The following is a 23,456-nucleotide window of genomic DNA, read 5'->3' as shown; positions in this document are numbered from 1 at the left end:
TGATGAATTGAAATCAGGCTATGCAACAATCAATGTCACATTTGGAAGAGTATAATAACAATAAGAAAGTGGATCAACTCATCCAAGTACATCAACTCCTCGTAATGGACACACGAGACATGACAAATGAACAACTTCAAAATCATCTAGCGATATGTGAACAACTGAAGAAAAAAATTAAATATGTAGTTAATTTCTATGGTTTATTTTATTCGTTGCATGCCTGCATGTTTATTTTATTAATTGTAGTTTATCTTTATGTATTTTATTAATTTAATATGATTTGTATCTCTGTATTTCAATTTATTTCAATTTTAAATTTATAAAATATTTGTATTTGTATTTATATTTATATTTGTATGAACTTAAATTTATATGTCTTCTATTGTATTTTTCTTAAAATTAAATGTAAGTTAATTAAATGGTCATGGGCTCCATAAATATTTGGTTGGTGAGATATTTGATTATGTAATTGATGATATTTGAGAGTGAATATTTGAGGGGTGGGACCCATAAATATTTAATTGGTGGGGTATTTTATTATGAAAGTTGAGATATTTGAATAGTAGAATATTTGAAGAATGATATGAAAATGGGGACCACAAATAATTAGGAGAAATATTCCTAGTCATTATGAATGCTCTTAGTAGATTACAAAGTTCAATCATCTACTCCATCAACGATACATAAGATTACGAAGTTCAATCATATACTCCATCAACGATAAATCTCTTTTTAAGGTTGTCATGCACTCTCAAATGATTCGTGACTTAATATAGAAAGCATGCATGGCCATTGGATCCCTCAGCCCCCCCCCCCCCAGCTTGCTGCCGTCCACTATACATCACCGAAATGAGGAGGCTTCAGCCCCCCCACCTCCACCTGGACCGCTGGACGCCGGGGCGCCGCCCACTGGCCACTGCCATTGTCGGACGCCGATGGCCCTGTGGCGGAGCGTCATGCGCCGCCGCTGGTGCCGGCGTGCCGCGACAGCTGTGCGACTGTGCCTGTGCTGTGCCGCTGTGCGTAGTGCGCCGGTCTGGCGGCCTGTGAAGTGTGTGTGCCGTGTGCCGGTGTGCGGTGTGCGTCTGTGGACTGTGCCGAAGAAGACGAAGAGTTTTGTTCTGTTTTTTTTTATTTTTTTTACCAATTTTAATTAAACAATAATAGAGTGGGGTCCATTGTTAAATAAATTAAATAATAAAAAAATAAAAAACATTAAACAGGGTTTGTAAAATGTAAAAGCCCCAAATTGCTTTGCTGCTGCTTGCTGCTTCGCATTTCGCAGACGGCGGCTCAAACCCTAACTCCACTTCTTCCTCCTCAGTCCTCAGCTCTTCTCCCACTCCCACTCGAGTTACTCAACTCTCCTCCAACTCTAACTCTCCAACTCTCCAAGCCTCCAAGGTTCTAGAGACTAGAGTCCAAGGCTCCAGCCTCCAACTCGCACTCTCTCTCGACTCTAACTCTAAGGCTCCAACTCCAAGCTTCAACACCATTTCTTCACAAGGTTATAACTTAGATTTGCTATGTTTTAAATTATTTTTATTATTTGATTTTTTTTTGAAATTGTACAGCCTACACTCTACATAATACCATATTACAATTTAGTGAATTTACCATTGTAATTTAGTTTTCTATTAGATTGGTAGTTTTCCATTATTATTTATTTTATTTTTTTTTGTAAAATATGCAGAATTACATTTATAGTTTAGACTATTTAGTTTTCCATGAGTATTCTATATTTCTATTAAATTGGCAATGGTACTGTGGTCTATGGTAGTTTATTAAAGTTTTAGTTCAACATATATTTTTCCATTACATTTATAGTTGTTCATTACATAATTTATTTTTAGTTATTTATTTGTGTAGGATATGGCGAGATTTTTTAAACGAACTCGTAGTTCCGGCTCTAGCTCCTCTAATGAGCCGAATGTTATTGAACAAGTAGAAAATCAATCCCGTGTAGAATTGAATTTGGATGATATTGTTAGTGATCCGGGATTACGAAAATTAATTGAAGAATTTGATATTACTATTCGAGATCAAGCTCGAAGAGAGTATGCACTCTGTGTTGGTTGCTACTCGGAAAACCTAGAGGTTCCACTGTACAAAAATTTTGTACAAAGGTCTGAACCTTTTCCTAGCTACCATGTGTTCTTTTAAATTAAATTTTGGATCGCCTGCGGAACTTAACACGTTTGATCCAAAACTTAATCTATTCGTTCTTTTAGGTTTTGACTTGGGTCTCCTGCGGAACTTAACACGTTCGACCCAAATCACCTTAAGTTATTAATTCCATTAAATATTAATTTCCATAATTGGTTCCCAGTACTGACGTGGCGAGGCACATGGCCTTCTTGGATATGGGAGCAACCACCACCGACTAGACAAAACCTTTTATAGAAAGGTAATATTTAATTTCCTAAAATAACTTCAGGTTAACCGAAAAGAACAATCAAATCACAAGGAAAAGAAAAAACAAAAGAACACAACATCGAAAAACATATTCGAAATTCTAGAATCGTAAGCCTCTTGTATTTGGTATTATTTCCATAAATAACTAGCATGATGCGGAAAGGAAAAATTACTAGTTATACCTTCTAAAAGACCTCTTGATCTTCTACCGTATTCCTCTTCTAACCTCGGACGTTGTGTGGACAACGATATTCCGAGATGAGAACCACCAAGCACCTTCTTCTTCCTTACAAGTTTCGGCCACCACAATTCTCCAAGAGAAGTAGAGGTCCGGCCACCACCACCAAGCTCCAAGGGATGCAAGAAACAAAACCACCTTTCTCTCCTTCTTCTCCTAGCTAGAACCGGACACCATCAAGAGCTCCAAGAGAGGTTGCCGCCGGCCATAAGAAGAAGAGAAGAGGAAGAAGCTAGGGCCGGCCACCAAGGAGGAAAAGAGAGGAGAAGAATAATAGAGTTGATCACCCATGAAGGCACCTCTACCCCCTCTTTTATAATCCTTGGTCTTGGCAAATAAGGAAATTTAATTAAAAACTTCCTTAATTCTTTTGCCATGAAAAGGAAAAATTTATTTAATTAAAACAATTTTCCTATTCTCAATTTACATGGCCGGCCACCCCAAAGCTACAAACAAGGAGAGTTTTAATTAATTAAAACTTCCTAATTTGTCTCCAGAAATTTATAAAATTTCTTCAATAATTTAATCCCTTCATGATTGGTTTATAAAAAGGAAATTTAATAAATTAAAATCTTTCTTTTAAACATGTGGATAAAAACCAAAAGGAAAGTTATCTCTTAAAAATTAAAATCTCTTTTCAATCTACAAATAAGGAAAGATATCAAATCTTTTCTTAATCTTTTGTAGAAACTAATAAAAGAGAATATTTAAATTTTAAACTTCTCTTTTAAATTATTATCATGGTTAAAAAGGAAAGTTTTTCTTAAAATAAAATCTCCTTTCAATCTACAAATAAGGAAAGATTTCAAATCTTTTCTTAATCTTTTGTAGAAAGCTTTTAAAAGGAAAGATTTAATTTTTAAACTCTCTTTTAAAACTATGATATCCACATAAGAAATAATTTTAATAAAAAATCCTTTTTAATATGATGTGGACGGCCACCTAAGCTTGGGCTCCAAGCTATTGGCCGGCCACCTTAAGGCCAACCTTTAGGCTTGAAGCTTGAGCTTCAAGCTTAGCTTGGCCGACCCCTATTGGTTGGGTAAGAAGGTGGTATGTGGTGGGTATAAATCTCTATATACAAGAGGCTACGATAGGGACCGAGAGGAGGAATTGGTTTTGGTCTCCGATAAAATTAAGCATCCCGTGCTCGCTTGAACACACAACTTAATTTTATCAATAATAATTCATTCCACTAGAGAACTATTATTGAACTACGCACCAATCCCAAATTACATTTGGGCTCCTTCTTATCATGAGTGTGTTAGTCTCCCTGTGTTTAAGATATCGAATGTCCACTAATTAAGTGAGTTCTTGACAACTCATTTAATTAATATCTTAGTCCAAGAGTAGTACCACTCAACCTTATCATCATGTCGGACTAGGTCCACCTGCAGGGTTTAACATGACAATCCTTATGAGCTCCTCTTGAGGACATTATCAACCTAGTATCTCTAGGACACAGTTTCCTTCTATAATCAACAACACACACTATAAGTGATACCATTTCCCAACTTATCGGGCTTATTGATTCATCGAACTAAATCTCACCCATTGATAAATTAAAGAAATAAATATCAAATATATGTGCTTGTTATTATATTAGGATTAAGAGCACACACTTCCATAATAACCGAGGTCTTTGTTTCTTTATAAAATCAGTATAAAGGAAACGACCTCAAATGGTCCTACTCAATACACTCTAAGTGTACTAGTGTAATTATACAGTCAAGATAAACTGATACCTAATTACACTACAACCTTCTAATGGTTTGTTCCTTTCCATTTTGGTCGTGAGCTACTGTTTATAATTTATAAGGTACTAATAACATGATCCTCTGTATGTGACACCACACACCATGTTATCTACAATATAAATTAATTGAACAACTACATTTATCATAAATGTAGACATTTGACCAATGTGATTCTTATTACTAGATAAATGTTTATACCAAAAGCTAGGCTTTTAGTATACACCCTAACAATCTCCCACTTATACTAAAAGACTAAGCTGCCATATCTGCTGCCATACATCTGATTCCTAACCCTTCAACATGTCCATCAAAAGCTCTTGCCTTAAGGACCTCGGTGGAAGGATCTATAGGTCATCACCTGATGCAATCTAGGCAGCAACAACTTCTCCTCGTTTATACGATTTCTCGTATTGGGTGGTACTTGCGCTCTATTGTGTTTACTTGCCTTTATAGACTTATGGTTTCTTCGAGTTTGCTACTGCACCAATATTATTACAATAAATTGTAATAATCTTTGGACAAACCAGAAATCATATCTAAGTCTATCTTGAGATTATTGAGTCATTCAGCTTTTATAGCTACCTCAGAGGCTTGCCATATACTAAGCTTCTATGGTGGAGTCCAGAAAAACACCTATGCTTATCACTCTTCCATAGTTATGACTTTACCTCCTAAAGTAAACACAAAACCCCGAGGTTGACTTATTATTGTCCCTATCCGATTGGAAGTCAAAATCCATGCAACCCACAAGGACCAAATTAACTGTCTTGTAAGCTAGCATATAATCTCTAGTGCCTCTAAGGTACTACAATATATGCTTTACTGCAGTCCACTGTCCTTGTCCAGGGTTACTTTGATATCTGCTAACTATGCCTTTGGCAAAACAGATTTCTGATCTCGTGCATAGCATACATTAGGCTTCCGTAGCATAAAGAACCGCCTTTATTTCCTTTATCTCCTTTGATGTCTACAGAGACATATCTTTAGATAAAGTTACTCCATCCTTAAAAAGTAAGAAACCTTTCGAGGAGTTTTGCATGCTTAAAACGAGCAAGGATTTTCCGATGTATCAAGCTTGGGATAAGTAAAATATATTTTTCTTTCGATCCCTTATTATTTTGATCTCAAAAATATATACATTCTCCCAAGTCCTTTATATCGAATTATTTGGACAACCATACCCTTACTTCTGACAACATTTTGATATTGTTTCCAAGTACCAAAAATGTTATCTACGTATAGTACAAGAAATACCACCACGCTTCCATCACACCTTTTGTATACACAAGACTTATCCAGTTACTAAATAAATCCATAGATCTGGATTACTTTGATAAACCGGATGTTCCAAGACCTTGAAGCTTTGCCTCAGTCCATAGACTGATTGAGCTTACACAAGATGCTCTTAGCCTTTTGCAATGAACCCTTCTGGTTGCTTTATATGGATGCTTTCTTCAAAACTTCCATTAAGGAATGCTGTCTTGACATCCTCTTGCCAAATAGATAAAAGAATCCGGATAGACTTAAGCATGACTACCAGTGAAAAAGTTTCCTTTTTCATCAAGCCTTGCTTTGAAAGTTACTACCTTCCTGTCTATCCCTCTTTTCCTATTATAGACCTTTTTATACCCAACGGCTTTTACACCATTTGGTGATTCTACAAGCTTCCAGATTTTATTAGAATACATATATTCTAATTCTTTTATTCATTACTCTTTGCCAAGATGCTGCATCTTTATCTTGGAGTGCTTCATCATATGACCGGAGATCAGGTTCATGCCCTCCAGGGATCGAGTCCAAAAACTCTCCCAAAACATGAACCTATTTAGGTTGCATAACAACCCTCCCACTACAATAAGACGCTTTCTGTAATTGTGTATCAATTTGTGATACGTGTTGCAGTTTTCTTGTGGTATCTCATTTTGTACAGTTGGTACTAGGTTAGACATGTCCTTTATTATTTCCTTAAGAACAAATTTACTTATGAGCACGTGGTTCATTATATAGTCCTTTTCTAAAAAATCAGTCATTGATGCTAACAATGACCTTCTGATTTTTAAGACTATAAACCTACTTTTGTTTATCTAGGATAACTTACAAACAAGTGAACTCCTATCCAACTTATCATTGTCTCTCTTTAACATATGTGCTGGATTACCCAAATCCGAATATGCTTCAAAATAGGTTTTCACCTATTCAGCAATTCTATATGAGTAGAGAGTTCTAACTTGGAAGGTACTATGTTCACTTTCGTTATCAGAGTTTATCGTTAAAACAAATTTGGTAATTTTCTAAATAACTCATTATCTATCTAATTATTTCATAAGAGTCCTTTACCTTCTTTCTACTACACTATTCTGTTGGGGTGTACCAGGTGCAGTTAGTTGGGATTGAATCCCTACTTTTGATAAGTGACTCCTAAATTCTCCCAAGAGGTACTTGCCACTACGATCTTACCATAGTGACATTTACTTTAACATTTCTCCGCATCAGCCTTGTACTCTTTGAACTAATCAAAGTACTTAGTCTTGCGGTACATTAAGTAAATTTATTTGTATCTTGAATAGTTGTCTATAAAATAGATGAAATATTCAATACTACCTCTTGTCTGGATAGTCATAGGATCACACAAATCAGAATGAACCGATTTCAACATATCTTTGACTCCATACCCCTTGGACTTAAAAGCTTCTTGGTTATTTTCCTTCCAAGTAAGACTCGCAGGTTGGAAAGATTTCCACTACTAATGAACCCAAAAGTTCATCAGCTACCAATGAATCCTACTTAAGTTAATATAACCTAGCCTTAGATGTCAAAGATATAATTGATTCATTTTCGAAAGTTGCTTTCTCTTAAGTTAGAAGATGTGTTATTAATTTCCATTTGTTGCATCATGGGAGTTATTGGATTATAAATTGTCAACCAACATACCAGAATAGATAACTTGCCTATTTTTCTTGATAACAACTTTGTTATCAAAATAGACACAATATCTATTCTATAATAGTTTAGAAACTGAAATCAGGTTCTTTCTAAACTTAGTATGTAAAGACAATTCCTAATAATCCAAATTTTATTCCTATTAGAGAATAAACCTCTCCCACTGCAACAGCTGCTACTTTTGCAGTAGTGCCCATGTGGACGGTGTTTTTATTTTCATTTAGTTGTCGGGTTTCCCGGAACCCTGCAATGAATTGCAGACATGATCAATGGCTCCCATATCTACACACCAGGTATCGGTAGATAACTCCACTAAACATGTATCAACTAATGAATAAAATACACCTATATTGTTCTTAGTTCTAAGAGGACAGTCTACCTTAATGTCCAAATTCTATTTCCAATCAATTATAATTGAGACCACTAAGTCTATCCTAAAGTATATCAGCTAGGGATTGACCATCTTCCTAAGAATCACAAAAATATTTGGTTAAGACCAACTCCTTAAAAATCCCCATGAATTTTGTATGCCACGTTAGTGTGGACGTATACAAATTCAAAGAGGAAATTTTATCATTTAATTTTATTATCTCGTCAACCTTACTTTATGAATAAAATTAATAGTTGGTCTATCTTTAATCAAATATTTGGTCAAGACTCTAAATTTAAAATAATATTGATTCCTCTAACAATACTATTTAAATTTACCAACACCTCAAAACACCGTGAATTTTGCATGCCACGTTAGTGTGGACGTATACAAAATCAACATTTGTAAGAGGAGGGTTTTACCCATCAACTATCTTGTCAACGTAACTTTATGACAAATAAAATTATCTCAAACACCGTTAATTTTGTATGCCACGTTAGTGTGGACGTATACAAAATCAATCATTTGTAAGAGGGGTTTTAACCCTTTAATTTTATTATCTTGTCAACCTAGTTTTATGACAAATTAATAGTTGGTTTCATTTGGTCACACAAATAATAGCAATGACTCCGATGGGGAGGATACTATTAGATGTGTCTAAGTGTATACCATTACTTGACACTAAGTCCATTAATAAGATTATGCCCCTTCCGTTGGGGAAGATCACACGCTCTTAATTAACTTCCTATAGTCATCCAAAAATGGAAGCCTGTTCTAGTAATCCGCAAACAAGCTCATCCGTTATGGAGGAAGGCACTCAGAGCCAACGCGCAAGCTTGTTTGCATCACTTACAAACCAGTAATGGAGACTATGGGATTTACTTAAAAAACCCTCTCCCACTTAGTTATTTATAAATGAGGAATTTTAACTATGCTAGCCTACTAAATATGTAAACCAACATGCACACACAGCACAATATAAAAGCAATAAATAGAAAATCTAATTTTCAACTATTATGGCTTTTATCTCTAGTTGTCCTCCGTGTGTTGTCATCCCAAGCTGCTGCCATATTTGGCCACCGCCACCGGGTCTAGCTGTCGCATCCATCTTGCTCCTAGTTCCGCTGCGCCTCTGGTCCTTAGAAGGTTCCACGCTTTGCAAGATTCGATCCGCGACATAAATAGAATTTTACATTTTTGATCCTATATTCCATAAAAGGAATGTACATGTATCTAGATCAAAAATAAAATCCTAATCAAACTAAATACAGCTCCTGCTGTATTTTATAATACAATCATGCACACACATATAAATGCCCTTGACATGTCCAAGGGTCCAATCACACACATAATAACTAAAAGCCATAATAGTTGGATCCTGCATCCACAAAGTTAGCACATCCTACTATTAACCTGCCTAAATTATGTATGACATGTGCATAATTAAACTAATACCAAATACACAGAGGCAAAACCCTAGCTCTGATACCAATTGTTGGTTGCTACTCGGAAAACCTAGAGGTTCCACTCTACAAAAATTTTGTACAAAGGTCTGAACTTTTTCCTAGCTACCATGTGTTCTTTTAAATTAAATTTTGGATCGCCTGCGGAACTTAACACGTTTGATCCAAAACTTAATCTATTCGTTCTTTTAGGTTTTGACTTGGGTCTCCTGCGGAACTTAACACGTTCGACCCAAATCACCTTAAGTTATTAATTCCATTAAATATTAATTTCCATAATTGGTTCCCAGTACTGACGTGGCGAGGCACATGACCTTCTTGGATATGGGAGCAACCACCACCGACTAGACAAAACCTTTTATAGAAAGGTAATATTTAATTTCCTAAAATAACTTTAGGTTAACCGAAAAGAACAATCAAATCACAAGGAAAAGAAAAAACAAAAGAACACAACATCGAAAAACATATTCGAAATTCTAGAATCGTAAGCCTCTTGTATTTGGTATTATTTCCATAAATAACTAGCATGATGCGGAAAGGAAAAATTACTAGTTATACCTTCTAAAAGACCTCTTGATCTTCTACCGTATTCCTCTTCTAACCTCGGACGTTGTGTGGGCAACGATCTTCCGAGATGAGAACCACCAAGCACCTTCTTCTTCCTTACAAGTTTCGGCCACCACAATTCTCCAAGAGAAGTAGAGGTCCGGCCACCACCACCAAGCTCCAAGGGATGCAAGAAACAAAACCACCTTTCTCTCCTTCTTCTCCTAGCTAGAACCGGCCACCATCAAGAGCTCCAAGAGAGGTTGCCGCCGGCCATAAGAAGAAGAGAAGAGGAAGAAGCTAGGGCCGGCCACCAAGGAGGAAAAGAGATGAGAAGAATAATAGAGTTGATCACCCATGAAGGCACCTCTATCCCCTCTTTTATAATCCTTGGTCTTGGCAAATAAGGAAATTTAATTAAAAACTTCCTTAATTCTTTTGCCATGAAAAGGAAAAATTTATTTAATTAAAACAATTTTCCTTTTCTCAATTTACATGGTCGGCCACCCCAAAGCTACAAACAAGGAGAGTTTTAATTAATTAAAACTTCCTAATTTGTCTCCAGAAATTTATAAAATTTCTTCAATAATTTAATCCCTTCATGATTGATTTATAAAAAGGAAATTTAATAAATTAAAATCTTTCTTTTAAACATGTGGATAAAAACCAAAAGGAAAGTTATCTCTTAAAAATTAAAATCTCTTTTCAATCTACAAATAAGGAAAGATATCAAATCTTTTCTTAATCTTTTGTAGAAACTAATAAAAGAGAATATTTAAATTTTAAACTTCTCTTTTAAATTATTATCATGGTTAAAAAGGAAAGTTTTTCTTAAAATAAAATCTCCTTTCAATTTACAAATAAGGAAAGATTTCAAATCTTTTCTTAATCTTTTGTAGAAAGCTTTTAAAAGGAAAGATTTAATTTTTAAACTCTCTTTTAAAACTATGATATCCACATAAGAAATAATTTTAATAAAAAATCCTTTTTAATATGATGTGGCCGCCTAAGCTTGGGCTCCAAGCTATTGGCCGGCCACCTTTAGGCTTGGCCGGCCCTAAGCTTGAGCTTCAAGCTTAGCTTGGCCGACCCCTATTGGTTGGGTAAGAAGGTGGGTATGTGGTGGGTATAAATCTCTATATACAAGAGGCTACGATAGGGACCGAGAGGAGGAATTGGTTTTGGTCTCCCGATAAAATTAAGCATCCCGTGCTCGCCCCGAACACACAACTTAATTTTATCAATAATAATTCATTCCACTAGAGAACTATTATTGAATTACCGCACCAATCCCAAATTACATTTTGGGCTCCTTCTTATCATGAGTGTGTTAGTCTCCCTGTATTTAAGATATCGAATGTCCACTAATTAAGTGAGTTACTGACAACTCATTTAATTAATATCTTAGTCCAAGAGTAGTACCACTCAACCTTATCGTCATGTCGGACTAGGTCCACCTGTAGGGTTTAACATGACAATCCTTATGAGCTCCTCTTGAGGACATTATCAACCTAGTATCTCTAGGACACAGTTTCCTTCTATAATCAACAACACACACTATAAGTGATACCATTTCCCAACTTATCGGGCTTATTGATTCATCGAACTAAATCTCACCCATTGATAAATTAAAGAAATAAATATCAAATATATGTGCTTGTTAGTATATTAGGATTAAGAGCACACACTTCCATAATAACCGAGGTCTTTGTTTCTTTATAAAATCAGTATAAAGGAAACGACCTCAAATGGTCCTACTCAATACACTCTAAGTGTACTAGTGTAATTATACAGTCAAGATAAACTGATACCTAATTACACTACAACCTTCTAATGGTTTGTTCCTTTCCATTTTGGTCGTGAGCTACTGTTTATAATTTATAAGGTACTAATAACATGATCCTCTGTGTGTGACACCACACACCATGTTATCTACAATATAAATTAATTGAACAACTACATTTATCATAAATGTAGACATTTGACCAATGTGATTCTTATTACTAGATAAATGTTTATACCAAAAGCTAGGCTTTTAGTATACACCCTAACAATCTCCCACTTATACTAAAAGACTAAGATGTCATATCTGCTGCCATACATCTGATTCCTAACCCTTCAACATGTCCATCAAAAGCTCTTGCCTTAAGGACCTCGGTGGAAGGATCTATAGGTCATCACCTGATGCAATCTAGGCAGCAACAACTTCTCCTCGTTTATATGATTTCTCGTATTGGGTGGTACTTGCGCTCTATTGTGTTTACTTGCCTTTATAGACTTATGGTTTCTTCGAGTTTGCTACTGCACCAATATTATTACAATAAATTGTAATAATCTTTGGACAAACCAGAAATCATATCTAAGTCTATCTTGAGATTATTGAGTCATTCAGCTTTTATAGCTACCTCAGAGGCTTGCCATATACTAAGCTTCTATGGTGGAGTCCAGAAAAACACCTATGCTTATCACTCTTCCATAGTTATGACTTTACCTCCTAAAGTAAACACAAAACCCCGAGGTTGACTTATTATTGTCCCTATCCGATTGGAAGTCAAAATCCATGCAACCCACAAGGACCAAATTAACTGTCTTGTAAGCTAGCATATAATCTCTAGTGCCTCTAAGGCACTACAATATATGCTTTACTGCAGTCCACTGTCCTTGTCCAGGGTTACTTTGATATCTGCTAATTATGCCTTTGGCAAAACAGATTTCTGATCTCGTACATAGCATACATTAGGCTTCCAACAGCCGTAGCATAAAGAACTGCCTTTATTTCCTTTATCTCCTTTGATGTCTACAGAGACATATCTTTAGATAAAGTTACTCCATCCTTAAAAAGTAAGAAACCTTTCGAGGAGTTTTGCATGCTTAAAACGAGCAAGGATTTTAGAATAGTTGGATACAACAATTGGAAAAGGGCATTAGAAAGATTCAATCGTCATATGGGGACTGTGAATAGTTGTCACAATGGAGCTAGAATACAATTTGAGGCTTTTCAAGATCAAAGGCATAGTGTGGGAAATATTTTACGGGTACATAGTCGCGATATGGAAATTGATTATCGAACTCGTTTAACAGCAATGTTGGATATGACACGCTTTCTATTGAAGCAAGAGTTGCCCTTTCGTGGACACGATGAGTCAACTAGTTCTTCAAATAGAGGTAATTTTCTTGAGTTGCTTGAATGGTATAGTCAACGAAATGAAGAGGTTTCTAAAGTTATAAAACAAAATGCTCCTGCAAATAATCAATTGACTTCTCCAAAAATTCAAAAGGATTTAACACGTGCTTGTGCTTCAGAGATTACACTTGCTATAATCAATGATATTGGAGATAAATTCTTTTCTTTGATGGTTGATGAGGCTAAGGACAGTTCAGTGAAGGAGCATATGAGAGTTGTTTTGAGGTATGTGAATAAAAAAGGATGTGTGATTGAACGATTTCTTGCAGTTGTGCATGTGCCTGACACCAGTTCTCATTCTTTGAAAATGGCTATTGATGCTTTATTTGTGCAACATGGTTTATCATTATCTAGATTGAGAGGCCAAGGATATGATGGAGCTTCAAATATGCGTGGTGAGTTCAATGGATTGAAATCTCTGATACTACAAGAAAATCCATTTGTAATGTATGTTCACTGTTTCTCTCACTAGCTCCAATTAGTTCTTGTTGCTGTTGCCCATGACAATTTTACTGTGAGTGAATTTTTTGGGTATATCACTATGATTGTGAATATATCTGGAGCATCTTGTAAGAGGAGAGATCAGCTTAGAAAGATTCAACATGATAAAATAATTGCTGAATTGGAAAGTGGAGAAATTACTAGTGGAAAAGGAAAAAATCAAGAAACTAGTTTAGCAAGACCTGGAGATACTCGTTGGGGATCACACTACTTAACATTACTTCGTTTATGCTCTATGTGGTCTTCAGTGATAGAAGTGTTAGGAAATGTATATGATGACGCCTCTTATTCTGCAAATAAAAGTGTTGCCGTAGGTTTAATTGAGAAGATGGAGAGTTATCAATTTTTTTTTGTGTTACATTTGATGAAATATATATTGGGAATTACAAATGAGTTATCACTTCCTTTACAACAAGGGGATCAAAATATTGTTCAAGCCATGTCCTTGGTTAGAAGTGTGAAATGTCGACTACAAGACTTCAGGGAAGATAGATGGCAGATAATTTTGGAACAAGTTAACACATTTTGTGAATTGAATATGATTCCAATACTTGATATGGAGGACAACATGCTAACTCGTGGTCATAGTAGGCGTAGAGGGCAACTCATCACCAATTTTCATCATTATCGTGTGGAAATTTTTTGTCAGGTATTATTTCTAAAAATCTATTTTTTTTGTTAAAGATATTTCATTGATTATTAATGTTATCATGGTTGCAAATTTGAATGATAGATTGTTGATTTAATTATACAAGAGATGAATAATCATTTTTCAGAAGTTAGTGTTGGAGCAATTTGGGCACCCTAGGTTTTGATGTTTGGGCAAAGGTTTAAGTTAGGTTTATTGTTGTATTTGATATGCATTGTGAGTGTGCAGGATACAGGTACAACAAGGGAAGTCCAAGGGTGAGTCTTGGCGGTGTAAGTCCAAGCATGTAGTCTTGGCAACGTAAGTCCAAGTGTGATCTTGGCAAAGGAGGAAAGTCCAAGGATGAGTCTTGGCAGTGTAAGTCCAAGCATGTAGTCTTGGCAACGTAAGTCCAAGTGTGACTTGGCAATGGATGAAGTCCCGGAGGCACGACCTCTTGGCAAAGGAAGACCCGACAACAATGACAAGGCCGATGGAAGCTCCAGAAGGCAAGACGTGAAGGATAGGGAGGCATCCGAGGGACGCAAGGCTGATGGAGGAGGCTAGAAGGCTAGGTCTAGGTTGGTCGGGCGAGAACGAGTGCTGAGTGGATGTACTCGGGGTAAAATTCCAAAATTAGGGTTTACTGTAGCAGCACTGTAGCGTTACTGTAGCAGTCGACTGGTGGTTTCATCAGTCGACTGGTGTAGTTATCGAGCCGTTGGGCTGCAATGGTCGAATTTCCACGAAGGGCAGTCGACTGCATGTTTTGGCAGTCGACTGGTAGGCGGGGTTTTCTAACCCGTGGCCTATATAACCAAGCTTTGGAAGCTTGGTTGAAGTTGACGAAATTAGACTTGGTTAAAGCCTAATTAGTAGTCACTAAAGTACTCAAGGATCTCTTGTGTCCAAGTGTTCTTGGTTGAAGTTGTGGTGAGGTTTCTCCACCCACAAGGAGCGGTTTGAGCTAGCCGGAGTTTCCGGGGACTAATCCACCGACGGATTGAGGGATCGTCCACCTTACGGACAGCCGTGGAGTAGGAGCATCATCTCCGAACCACGTTACATCGACGTGCTTTGGTTTGCTTGTTCTTTTCTTTATCTTTAGCTTTCGTATTCATAATTTGTATTCTATTATTCCGCTTGCGCACTAACGAATACGTAGGAAGCCATCGATTTGGTGAGACGCTATTCACCCCCCTCTAGCGGGCGTCAATGTCCCAACAAGTGGTATCAGAGCGAGGTCGCTCTTCTACGGACTAACCGCCAAGAGAGCAAGAAGCTAGAGGAAGAAGAAGATGGAGTCCGAAGGACCGCTCGGATGGGATATCCGAATTCCACCTCCGTATGACAAAGAAGACTTCAATTATTGGAGGAAGCGGTTGGAGACATGGTTCCAAATGGATTGGAATCAATGGGTTGTCTTGAGTGACCCATTTGAAGCTCCTACGGACAAGAATGGTAAACGCCTCCGACCTCGGCATTGGACCGAAGAGCAACGAGAGCAATCGGAGGCAGACAAGGAGGTAACGAGAATTTTGCATAATTTACTACCTTCTAATATCATTGTGAGTGTAGGTGAATGCACAAGTGCATGTGATCTTTGGAAAAAGATCATCGCCTATCATGAAGACCCGTCATAATTCCAAGGAGTAGAGGAGTCCAAGGAGAAGGGCTCATTGGTCCAAGAAGAGAATGACCAATCCGATGTTGACATAAGGTCAACATCCGAGGAGGAGAAGGAAGATGAGGAGGTATCATCCACATCTTCAAGGGAGGAAGAAGTGGAATCATCGACATCTTCAAGTGAAGAGGAAGAAGAGCAATCCAAGGAAGAGGAGATCTTGGAATCTCAACCCTCCACCTCAACTACCAAGAAGAGCACAAAGGACCACATCAAATGCTTTGAGTGTGGTAAGATGGGGCACTACAAGAGTAGGTGTCATTCACTCAAGAAGGTAAAGGAGGTAAACCCTAAACTCACTAAAGTTAATTTAGAAACTAATGTGAGTTGTAGGAAGAAGAAGAAGGAGGAGAAGAAGCACATTAGGTGCTTTACATGTGGTGAGTGGGGTCACTACCACACAAAGTGCCCAAGGAGAGGAGAGCTCAAGAAATTGGTGCACTTGAAGAAGTGGGAGAAGAAGAGAGCTTCAAGGGTAAGGGAGGTAAACCCTAACTTGAATGCTAGTTCAAATTTAAATCGTTATAATGCTATTTATCATGAAAATAGAATGCATGATAAATCTAAGGATAAATATATCCCTGCTCATGCTAGATTTATCACACCTAAGGCTAGGAAGGTAAATAACAATTTAGGCAATAACTCTAAGGATTATAGATATATGCCTAGATATAGAAATACTCATAGGGGTCAATAAAAATCCAAGTCTATGGATTCAATGACGGAAAACCAAGTCTTGAGGTCAAGACTTGATAATTTAGAAAGAACCCTAGCAAGAATGGAAAATATTCTTAGGGGTCAAAATGAGCATAACCTAGGAAAAGCTAGACAAGAGCCATCCAATGGCTATATAGGTTTGGGATACAAACCTAAAGCCAAGAAGGATGTGACTTCCTTTCATAGGGTTCCATATAGTTATGGGACCAACCCTAGGTTTAGTGGTCAAGCTAAAAGTACAAGGGAAGTTGTCCCTAAGAGTACTTTTGCAAAGACCAATGTGACTAACACTTCTAAGAAGTCTAATAATGTCACAAAGAAGGTCACAAGGGAGGTCATCCCTAGAGTTGACTTAGTAAAGGTGACTAAGGCTCCAAAAAGGCTAAACAAAGTCACAAATAAGGTTACAAGGGGAGTTAGCCCTAGAAGTGACCTAGTGGAAGTGACCAAGGTTTCTAAGAAGCCTAGAAAGGTCCTTAGGAAGGTATCTATGGAAGTCATCCCTAGTGAGTACCTAGAGCATCCAAGGAGCACCAATAGGTTTTGGGTTCCTAAGAGCATATTCTCTACACCCTAGATAGGTTAGAGAGTGTCAACTCCAATTGGAAAGGTAGTTAACCCAACGTTTGTAAAGTTGACACTTGAGAGCATTTCAAGGTTATTGTTAACCTTTGAAAAAGAAAAAGGTTATTGGGTTACTCTTTGAAAGAGTAATATATGTGTCAAAATTTGAGGAGTTAAATATAATTTAAATTGATACACTAGAGAGAAGCAAAAGTAATGCCAAATTTGGAATTTGACATTTTCTTAGAAGGTTAAAGGCGAATCTAAGTTTTAATTTGATTTCATTTACTCTTGGAAAGAGTAAAATGTGCCATACTTTGAGGAATTTGTTTAACTTAAAATGGCACAAATTTAGAAAGAAATTAAAGAAATGTCAAGTTGGGGTTTGACATTTTCTTGATAAAATTAGGCAATCTAGGGTTAAATTTTGAGTTAGCTAGCGTTAAGAATACTTAGATAGGTAATCTAGGTAAATTTTATTTATGTTAACTTACCATGATTGTTTGCCCATCATATGCCATGACATTATATTTAGCATTCACATTTTATTATGAAAAATACAAAAATACCATGTCATGTCATACATACATCATGTAGCTATAACATGCTTTGCTTTTGAAAATTACTTATTTTGATGTATGTCATTAATCATCATGCAGTATGTCAATTTCCTTCTGATTAAGGACAAAAGACATTTATTATGTATGGAAGTGTTCCAACAAGAGGGATCATATCAAGTGACATCCTAGATGGATGATCATGATTTTTACAATGCCTAGATAGAGATGCATGATCCCTTAGTTTAGGGCAAGACCAAATATACATCTCACAAAGAACTATAAGGTGACTTGTATGTGTTTTAATACACGTTAGATACAAGTGAGATGTTAAGATGATGAACAAAACTCAAGATGTTGATCTAGTGCATCTTGTTGAGTTTTAGGTTCATCAAAACACATAGTTATGTGTCTTCCAATCATTGGGAAAGCTAATGTACAAGTCATGTGCATTGAGCCCAAAGAACGTGGTTGGATATTGGTTTTGAAAATGATTTCAAAATACTTTTGAAAAACCTTTGTGAAGACTATCTTTTGATAGTAATCATCATTGAAAAGTTAGACACATATTAGGAGAAAACATTGAAGTTTTCAAGAGTTTTCAAATTTGTGTCAATCTTTGAAAATAGAAAGTATTTTAATAGAAAACTATTTTTCCCTGATAAAGTATACCCTAAATAATGTCTACATGAGTTTTCATGATGAAAACAAGTATGGATTGGTTAAGAAAAACTAAAGTGAAGTTTCGGTTGAGGTTTAGTTTCATTATTGAATTTTTGACCCTTAAAACTTCGAGTTTTGGTTTTCCTAATTATTTAGAAACCCCAAGTCATTGTTGGTGCAATGATGAAAGTTTGACCATATTTTTAGGGGGAGTTACGCTTTGGAAACATAAAAATCTTTTCCAAGACCAAAAGGAGGTCAAGTGTTAAGGTAGCACATGACATTGGTATGAGAGGTGTTACCAAGGACAAGGGAGAGTCATCCAAGGCCAATAAGAAGGAATATGCTAGGGTAACATATAATTATAGCAAGGATGAAGTGTCCAAGATTAAGGACAAGAAGAAATTAATCAAAGACAAGGTGTCTAAGGTTAAGAAGGTGAGTTTAGTAGGCCAAGTGTCACCCGAGGTGCATCGAAGTGACCTAGCCATAGTGGATGAGTCACCAAGGGAGGTGACTAAGGTTAAGATTCCTAAGGTTAGGAAGAGCCTTTGGGACCCATGGTAGATGGGTTATCAAATGTACCAAGTGGTTAGGAGACGGACTTAAGTCTCTAACATAGTGGGTTGGCACAATTGAGTTGAGTTTCATGCATAGAAATATGAATTGAGTTCATATTGCATGAAAATTAGTTTTTGATGTATAGATGCCATATAAACTAATGCTAGTGATGCATTATGGTTTAGTATGGGCAAATACATCAAGAGGAAGCCAAAACTAGGACTTTAGGTCAAGGTTCAATTGAACTTTTTAGCTAGTTTTGTGTTTTGTGTCAATCTTGGGATTGGTGATAGATATATTTATATATATTTTTTTCCCAAGTAGATATTGATATAATAGACCTCTCCACAAAATTTGGGGATTTTTGGAGATCTGTGGAATTTCTGGTGCATTTCTGAAGTTGGCCAGAAAATGTTGATTTTTTCATGAATAGTGTACCAGTCGACTGGTAACACTGTTCACGAGCACAGAATGTCTCTGTAAACTCATTTTCATGGGGGCAGTCGACTGGTACTTCTTGCAGTCGACTGATACGGTCTGAAAATATTTTTCAAGCATTAGAAAATGACCAAAAGAGTGGTGAACATGTATGTAATCTTATGGGGGATTAATACATGATGTTTATGGTCATTAGAGGTCAAAGAGTCCAATAATTGGGATATTGTTGGAGCTCTTTTTGATGTATGGCAAAGGGGGAGAAGTTTAGGTTTAAGTGGGAAACTTACATACCTTTGCAAGAAATCCTAGCTCAAGGGGGAGCTTAGGTGAAGGGGGAGCGATTGCTCATTTATTAGCAAAAGGGGAGAAGTTTACCTTTGCAAGAAATCCTAGCTCAAGGGGGAGCTTAGGTGAAGGGGGAGCATAGGATTAGGTTCCATGATTTATGCATGTGTAGATTACATATATTTATTTGCATATGTATTGCTATATTGTTTCCCTAACTTAAACGGGTTGCCAAACATCAAAAAGGGGGAGATTGTTGGAGCAATCTGGGTACCCTAGGTTTTGATGTTTGGGCAAAGGTTTAAGTTAGGTTTATTGTTGTATTTGATATGCATTGTGAGTGTGCAGGATACAGGTACAACAAGGGAAGTCCAAGGGTGAGTCTTGGCGGTGTAAGTCCAAGCATGTAGTCTTGGCAACGTAAGTCCAAGTGTGATCTTGGCAAAGGAGGAAAGTCCAAGGATGAGTCTTGGCGGTGTAAGTCCAAGCATGTAGTCTTGGCAACGTAAGTCCAAGTGTGACTTGGCAATGGATGAAGTCCCGGAGGCGCGACCTCTTGGCAAAGGAAGACCCGACAACAATGACAAGGCCGATGGAAGCTCCAGAAGGCAAGACGTGAAGGATGAGGAGGCATCCGAGGGACACAAGGCTGATGGAGGAGGCTAGAAGGCTAGGTCTAGGTTGGTCGGGCGAGAACGAGTGCTGAGTGGATGTACTCGAGGCAAAATTCCAAAATTAGGGTTTACTGTAGCAGTACTGTAGCGTTACTGTAGCAGTACTGTAGCAATCGACTGGTGGTTTCATCAGTCGACTGGTGCAGTCGACTGGTGCAGTCGACTGGTGCAGTCGACTGGTAGCGAACAGAGGGTTGGTATCGAGACGTTGGGTTACAACGGTCGAATTTCCACGAAGGGCAGTCGACTGCATGTTTTGGCAGTCGACTGGTAGGCGGGGTTTTCTAACCCGTGGCCTATATAACCAAGCATTGGAAGCTTGGTTGAAGTTGACGAAATTAGACTTGGTTAAAGCCTAATTAGTAGTCACTAAAGTACTCAAGGATCTCTTGTGTCCAAGTGTTCTTGGTTGAAGTTGTGGTGAGGTTTCTCCACCCACAAGGAGCGGTTTGAGCTAGCCGGAGTTTCCGGGGACTAATCCACCGACGGATTGAGGGATCGTCCACCTTACGGACAGCCGTGGAGTAGGAGCATCATCTCCGAACCACGTTACATCGACGTGCTTTGGTTTGCTTGTTCTTTTCTTTATCTTTAGCTTTCGTATTCGTAATTTGTATTGTATTATTCCGCTTGCGCACTAACGAATACGTAGGAAGCCATCGATTTGGTGAGACGCTATTCCCCCCCCCCCCCCCCTCTAGCGGGCGTCAAGGTCCCAACAGTTAGTACAGAATTACTTGGTTGCATATCATGTCTTCATCCAAGAAATTCTTTCTCTCAATTTGATGTTCACAAACTCATCCATCTTGCTGATTTTTATCCCGAGGACTTCTATGGTACTGATTATTTATCTTTGGAACAACAACTTATGAGTTACTTTTATAATCTGCGGGATGATCCTTACTTTTCTTCAATTGATGACTTGGGAATTCTTGCTCAGAAATTGGTTGAGACTGAAAAACATTTGGTGTTCCCATTGGTTTATCGTATGATAGAGTTGGCATTAGTTTTACCAGTTGCAACTGCTTCGGTTGAACGAGTGTTTTCTGCAATGAAGACTGTGAAGACTGATTTACGCAATAGAATGGGAGATGAATGGATGAATGACAGTCTAGTTGTATACATTGAAAAGGATATTTTTTCTACAATTGAAAATGAACAAATATTACAACATTTTCAACAAATGCAGTCTCGTAGAATCCAATTGCCTCCTCTTGTACTGACTACCGTCGCAGACTTCTGTGCCAACCCGGAAATGAAGCTCACCTATGGAAGAAAGGTAGACTAATCTTTCCTAAACTTCTAGTTTTTTTCTCTTGCAAGTTAGATTAAATGTTCTAAATGTTAATTTATCAGGTTATGGAGAATCGGTCTAGTATTAAGTGGGACAAGGGAAAGGCTCTCGAGTTCTAGTCTCTTGGACTCTTGGTAAACTCTAATAATATCATTTCAATCAGATATTGCAAGTATTAGTATTGCAGCCTGTTATATGGTTTAAATGAGAATCCTAAGTGTTCAATAAGATCAATTGGTTATTTGGTTGTGATTAACTTAATAGGCTAAATGGCTAATAGTTTTTGCATGGAGAGTGTTTCCTGTTGTTAGTCATCAAGTGGGTTGCAAAATGAGATGTAGACCTATTTCTTATTGCTTCTGTATTGATAGAAACATTTGCTATTAAAGTGTTCTTTGTTCATCATTGATTCCTCAAAATTCTGAACCTCTTTTTTTTTTGCTCTGTTCTACACTATATCTCATAAGAATTCCATGCATATTATGATTTATGTGAGTGACGCTCATGTTTATTTGGCTGCAGTTTCTACAGCAACATATATTATGCAAGAGTTGGAGCCTTGGAGGGATCAACACAGTGGAAATGAATAGACTAGAGTCTAGAGGTTAACTCCTTTGTTCGTTAGATTTCAGACTTTATGTGTATAGTTTCTGTAGACTGTAGTATCGTATATTATGTAAGAGTTGATATAAAATTTTAATTATTAAATATTTTTATTTAGTCGTAAAAAAAATATATGTATAATTTAACCCCCCTGAAATTTTTTTTCTGGTTCCGCCCCTGACTCTACGTAATGTAATTATAATTTGTGGTTGGTATAGGAAAGATGAATAGCCAATAACATTCAATTCTTTATAGTACAGATTTGATTAATTTAACTATTACTACATATGATAGTGTCTTGCTCCTGTGATTTACTCTTTTTCAGCATGCAAGTGTGGGGCTATTCTAGACGACGATTTTATCTTTTGCCATATATAATGCCTTGCTTGATAAGACATTAATATATGCTATAATTTTATCTATTAGAAGTATAACGTGTAACTCTGAGTTTGACTATTATAAAAGATAAATGCATTTAATTCAAGGTTATTATATATATATATATATATATATAATCTTAGTGACCTGAATATTAGGTAATCATATAATCTAATATTATTGTTTGGTTCGGCCAGCCGAGTCGCCTGCCACTTCGTCCAGTGAGCCGCTTACCATCTCCATCTCCCGGCAACGACATTCGGCAGGCGGTGTTCAGCGACGCCGTTTGGCGACGGCGTTCGACAGGCAGGCAGCGTTCGGTAGGTAGGCAGCGTTCGGCAAGTAGGCGGCGTTCGGCGACAACGTTCGGCAGGCAGGCCGCGTTCGGCGGCAGGCGGCATTCGGCAAGCAGGTAGCGTTCGGCGGCAATCGACGCGGTTCGGCAACGACGTTCAACGATGGCGTTCGGCAGGCGGTGTTCGACAACGACAAACGCGGTTGAATTGACGATAAAATCGGAATAGAGAAAAAAAAAAAATCCAAAAACCGAGGTAATCTTATTCCGGATTACTGACATACCCTGATGCATGCAAGATTACTCAGAAATAGTTCATTACCTAAACAAATGAATAGTCAAAATCATCAACGATAACTCTCAACCAAATACCAAATGCACCCTTAAAATATTTCTATTATTGCTAGGATATCCTCTAACTCTGGGCTTATCACTATAAGAAATTTAGCAATTATCAGCAGATTCGACTCTGGGCCTATCACTATAAGAAATTTAGCAATTTTCATCAGCAGATTCAATCGTTAATCGATTGGGTCGCTAACTCATAATATCTTCTCGCTCATGTACAAATAGCCATCTCGTGCGCCATGGCCAGCCACCTAGGATGGGCACGGTTAATTCGATCTTAGCAACCTTTCGTTATGATTTTTTGCAATCTCCTAAGTTTAAAAAAACTTTTAAATCGAAAAAAATTAAAT

General features: G+C 37.3%; 1 protein-coding gene across 1 annotated transcript; it reads left to right on the top strand.

The window, feature by feature from the left end:
* Positions 1-12,677: 12,677 nt before the first annotated feature.
* On the top strand, positions 12,678-21,601 carry LOC121980086 (zinc finger MYM-type protein 1-like). Its single transcript, XM_042532054.1, has 4 exons — positions 12,678-13,311; positions 13,666-13,727; positions 21,129-21,467; positions 21,545-21,601. Exons 1-4 carry the CDS (start codon positions 12,678-12,680, stop codon positions 21,599-21,601), a joined length of 1,092 nt encoding a protein of 363 aa, XP_042387988.1.
* Positions 21,602-23,456: the final 1,855 nt, after the last annotated feature.

The sequence above is a fragment of the Zingiber officinale genome, chromosome 5A (assembly GCF_018446385.1).
Source record: "Zingiber officinale cultivar Zhangliang chromosome 5A, Zo_v1.1, whole genome shotgun sequence".
Classification (NCBI taxonomy): Eukaryota; Viridiplantae; Streptophyta; class Magnoliopsida; order Zingiberales; family Zingiberaceae; genus Zingiber; species Zingiber officinale.
The sequence above is the reverse complement of the archived record's forward strand: the minus strand, read 5'-3'. Positions and strand labels throughout refer to the sequence as shown.